The sequence below is a fragment of the Chenopodium quinoa genome, unplaced genomic scaffold (assembly GCF_001683475.1).
Source record: "Chenopodium quinoa cultivar QQ74 unplaced genomic scaffold, ASM168347v1, whole genome shotgun sequence".
Classification (NCBI taxonomy): domain Eukaryota; kingdom Viridiplantae; phylum Streptophyta; class Magnoliopsida; order Caryophyllales; family Amaranthaceae; genus Chenopodium; species Chenopodium quinoa.
In genome coordinates, this window is record NW_018743327.1 from 4,409,177 (window position 1) to 4,414,257 (window position 5,081).

General features: G+C 46.5%; 1 protein-coding gene across 1 annotated transcript; it reads right to left on the reverse strand.

The window, feature by feature from the left end:
- Positions 1–226: 226 nt before the first annotated feature.
- LOC110737320 lies at positions 227–1,285 on the reverse strand. Its single transcript, XM_021917680.1, has one exon. It carries the CDS (start codon positions 1,283–1,285, stop codon positions 227–229), a length of 1,059 nt encoding a protein of 352 aa, XP_021773372.1.
- Positions 1,286–5,081: the final 3,796 nt, after the last annotated feature.

Here is a 5,081-nt window from a genome sequence, read left to right on the forward strand (position 1 = left end):
GATGTATATGATGTTGTCTGAGCTGCCTCCGTCTATCAGTATTCTATCCACCTCCCAGTTTGCGATTCTCATTGTCACCACCAGGGGGTCATCATGAGGGTAAATTATGCCCTTCTGGTCATACTCGTCAAACATGGCTCGTGGCTGCGGGGGAAGAGGTGGCCATCTACGCTTATCATTGTCGTTTATTTGATGTATCATTGCTCGCAGGTCAGCCCGCACTCTATTAACTGTCCCCCCCCCCATGTACTGGACTCCTGCTGATCACGTACACCCTACCCTCTGGCTTGCCATCTCTATCCTTGTCTCCAGCTAGGCCCTTATGACCTCCTCTGCGGTCAGCTCGGCCCGCTCTATCCTCCTCCATTCTTCTGGGAGGGTCATCACGCTGCTTAAATTGACTCAAGTATCCTCTCCTGACTAAGTCCTCTATGTTGTCCTTCAAGTGCGTGCATTCCTCAGTGGTATGGCCATAGTCCCTGTGAAAGTCACACCACTTACTGGTATCACGACTCCTGTTTACCATCCTTGGAGGCCTCTGCCACTTATCATCAGCTTTATTTACGCTGAATATGTGAGATCTGGAATGAGTTAGTAGGGTATACTGATCAAACTTCCCAGGCCTTGGCCCTCTCCTTGGATCGGACCATCTCAGTCCCACTACCCTGTCCGCTTCTCTGCGGTTTTGCTCAGCCCTGCTTGGCTGGTCCACCCTGGGTGTGTTCTCTGCCCGGGTGACCTCTGCCCGCTTAACTGAGTCACCTGTTGCTTTCCTACCCAGCATTACTCTGTCAATCTCGTCTGCTTTGATGAACTCATGCCCTTTACCCAGCGCTTCAGCGAGAGTTTTGAGGCTCTTACGCCCCATGTATGCTCTGAATGGTGACCCTGGTAGTAGGCCACTCTGCATTGCTAACAGCGCTACCTCCTGGCTCATATTTGGGATGGTTGTTGCCTTCTTGTTGAATCTGGTGATGAACTCCCTTAGGGGCTCATCCTTTCCCTGAACCAGGGACATTAGCTCGGTTGTCATCTTGGTTCTGTCCACCAAGGTTATGAAATGCTCCAAGAACATTCTCTTCAGCTGGTTGTACGAGTACACAGAACATTTGGGGATGGCGCCGTACCATTCCGCTACCAGCCCCTCCAGAGTTGGTGGGAAAGCCTTACACCAGACTGAGTCTGTCATGATGTAGAGTACCATATGATTCTCGAAAGCTGATATGTGGCTTTGGGGTGTTGTGGTTCCATTGTACTTACAGCTCGGCATCTTCACCTTCTCCATGGGTTCTTCCAGAATCTCCCGGCAAAATGGGGAATCATCTGGAACAACCTGGATTCGCACTCGTTTGTCTCTCTCCGGGCTGGGTCCTCGCTCTGCGGCCGATGACCTACTCCGAGGGACCCGCTTCTCCGGGCTGATTCGAGCGGGGGTTATTTCCTCCACGCTCTATTCTCGATTCAGGTTGCGAGCTTCCAGCTCCAATACCTTTTTCCTCAGGTGAATGAGCTCTTTCTGCTCGAGGGTGAGAGTTGAGACTTCCGGCTTTTTCGCTGCGGGCTCCGCAGCTGCCGTTGTCGATGATGGGCTTGCCCCCTTACCTATATTGGTAAGGACCGCTGTCATTGCAGCCAGCTGCTCCTAGCTACACTTAGAGAGGCTCTGCAGAATGGCTTGCATATTTACGGGTTGCGGTTTCTGGTTTACAGGTGCTGAAACAATAAGCTCATTGTTCGCGCCTGTTAACGGCATTCCGTACTTGAAAATAGAGATGGATCCTACCAGATCTACTGGTTTCGCCGCTGCTTTAGCAGTGGCTGATGTCGATCCGATGGGGTTGGATTTCTGTGAGATGGTCGATTAGGGGTTTCCGGTGGATCCTTTTGGATCGCTGGTTACTGGGGGTGTTTGGCTGGTCTCATTAGTTTTGGACGCGGGTGTTTGTACAGTATCTTCTCCGGCCATGGTGGTTAGTTAACTAGTCCCTAGCTCAGTTGGTGAACCTCATGTTAGATGATCCAATCCCCTCCTTCTAGCGCCAATTGTTCCAGGTATGGATCCAAGGGTTCTGCTAGGTAAGCTGGGTCCCGTCAACAATCTACACACGGCAGCACACGTAAACTGCCCTCGGGGGTGGCTCGAGGAACCCCCCTCCGAAGCTTAAGTTAGAGAGTGCTTAGAGAGAGAAAGTGTACTTAGAGAGATATAGAAAGTGTAATAACTTGAGTGTCTAACCTTTTTTCCGTTGTACTTTACCCTCTATTTATAGGCGTACTATCTCCTTTAGTTGCTTATTCGGTGGTGAGTGTGCACCCTGGGGGTTGGGCGATAGTTCTGCGGGAGCTATCCTATACATATACGTATGCAGAAATTAAGTGCAAAAATCAAAACCAATTGAACAAACCGGCTTAGTCAACAAACTTCATTATTCCAAAATCGGCCAAAAGGTCGGGTGATATTGTTAACCGGATATACATCCGGAGAAAAGCAAGAAAAGAGAAATTGTTACCCAACTCCTCAGTTGGTAAAATACAAACATACACGGATCACATGCCGAAGAAAACAAAGATGGCATACTTTCGTAGAACAAATACAAGTTTGGCTGAACTAAGGTTGCTGGGTTTGCTTCGGCTAGTCTTGGCCGGCAGTGAGCTTTGCCTCAGTCTGTCTAAGAGGGATTTGATCAACTGAGACTTGGCAAGTTTGGACTTGGTCGACTTGGTCCTTGACCCTCTCCTCCTCCCCATCAGAAACCTCAAAGCCTTGATCCAAGGCACATTCTTTAAATGGAGGCGGGGCTTGCTCCTTAAAGACTTCAGCATCATACACCGCAGTGGCGTAGTCGTATCTCAGCTTGAAGTACTCAAACTCAACGTTTGGGTGGAGAAGGTTCTAGGAAAGCTTTAGGCGGGCCTTAGTGTTCCGCTCATTCTCCGCCACCAGCTGGCTCTACTCCTTGGAGAGCTCCTCTTGGTGATTGCTCCTCATTGGAACTATCTCAAGCCTAAGCCGGCTGGCATCTTCCCTCAGCTGGGTATTCTCCTTGTCCGCCTCCCCCAACGCCGTAAGGTCAGATTTGGCGTTCTTTTACTCCAACTCAAGGTCGGGTACTTTGGCGTTGGCGACGTCAGTTGCAGCCGTCAGACTCTTTATTAGCTCCTCTTGTTTCAACTCTTCTGCTTTAATTTATGCGTCACACATTATTTTACTGTGTTCAGTAGAGTGGAGAGCTTTAGAGGCACTCTGTTTAGCATCGTTTACCTTGTCTTGCTCTCGCCTGAAGGGGACCTTTAGCCCTTCTACCCTCAGCATTGCCTAAAGGGGGCATGCGGCAAGTTAAGCACTTGAATAAACTAAAAAAGGAAAAATTGAATGAAGTACCAAATGAACATTGGGTTACCTCAGCCAGCAGGCCCTGGATTTGGTCGAAGTCCACTACCTACATATTAGGCACTAAGCTTTTCTCTTATCTAGTCAGAGAGCTTACCATCCTCTTGGCAAATGCCTGTACATCAGGCGGCTCTAAGGTAGCATCTGCACCGTAAGAAGTACTTGGTGAGAAAGCAGCATAAGTGGTATCCAATTTTTGCCGGCTGCTTATCAAACCTCTAGAGGGGCTAACTCGAGTCTTGACTCGCACATAGTCAAGCGGCCAAGGGAGTTTAATACTAGGCTTACCTTGGACTTTAAGCTAGGAGGTCTCCCCTTCCCCAGCCATTGCAGCACCGTCTACAGCATTGAATAGCATGCCACTCTTCGACGCCGTAGAGGCGTTCGGCAATTTCCCAGCGCGCTCCGAGCTTTCGCTCAGAGCCTTCATCACAACCGAGCCTTTACCCCCGGTTGTAGGTCGACCTGGGTTGGCCAAAGAGACGGCCTGGGAGAAGTTTTTCTTTACTCACTTAGTTGGGGTCTTGTTTAACTCTTCCCTAACCGCTTGAGCATGTTTCTTATAGAACGGGGAATGGTTCTACTGCCACTCTGCAAATGAATAAGAGGGGTTACAACTGGCAAATCACTATGTTAAAGCAAAAAATCTAGGAAGTATGGCAGGCGGTCTTACCCCATCCTTCTTAGCCTCTTTGGAATTTAAGGCCGCCTTCTTCTGCAGCAGTTATTCCTTCCTCAGCAGGGCAGCCAATTTTGCAGGCGTTTTATTGACATCTACCATGGTTAGTGCTTCTTCTGTAAAAGACAAGAACATTTAAATCAATAAAATGATCAAACGGCCAGTGCATCAATAGAGGCGACAAATTACCAGATGTATAGTAATTCTACCCTTTGGAAACATGGTGCTAAGATCACAGGCAGAAAGAAACGCCTCATCCTTCAGAAAATCCAGATGGGGTACTGTAGGGAATAGTTTCAAGCCTTTAAATCCCACTAACTTAAACCCCACTTTGATCATACACTAAAATACGGTGGCTTCAAAAAGGGAAGAAGATAGAGCAAAAGAGTCGCCAACAAGTTTTTAAGGAACTTGTAAACCGTTCATAGGATGAAGGTTACACCACTTAACGATCCAAGAGATCGTCAACTCCATAAGGTCATGAACCAAATAAGGGTTCGGGGATGATGGTACAAATCCAACCTAAAAGAGATTGAACCTGCCCTAATAATAGGCCTCTACTTTATTCTGATCGTATTCATGTGCGTTTTCTGACTAACATACAATCAATAGGATTAACCCTAAACCTGTTTAATCTATGTTGGTTGAATATTAATGCACAAATAAACTATTATTGGCGATCACTTGAATTATAATCACAATTAACCTAAACAAGATTATTAAATATCTTATTAAGCGTGATTGCAAATACCAATTCCCTTCAAACATGCAATAAAAAGGTGATTAAGCAATAACAAATAAAATAATATGCGTATCAAGCAACATTATAAATAATCAACATCATTAATAATAATAATATCAATCATAATCATAATCATGTTAAAGCATAATAAACATAGCAAGATCCTAGGCATGATACTAACAAGATTAATAACAAACCCTAGCATGTCACTAAGCAATAAAAATCAAATCTTTAACCCTAACATGATACTAACATGAATAAATATTAGG

Bases quoted from the DNA above. Each gene is read 5' to 3' on its own strand.
- LOC110737320 (XM_021917680.1), bottom strand. From the start codon at position 1,285: ATGGAGAAGGTGAAGATGCCGAGCTGTAAGTACAATGGAACCACAACA.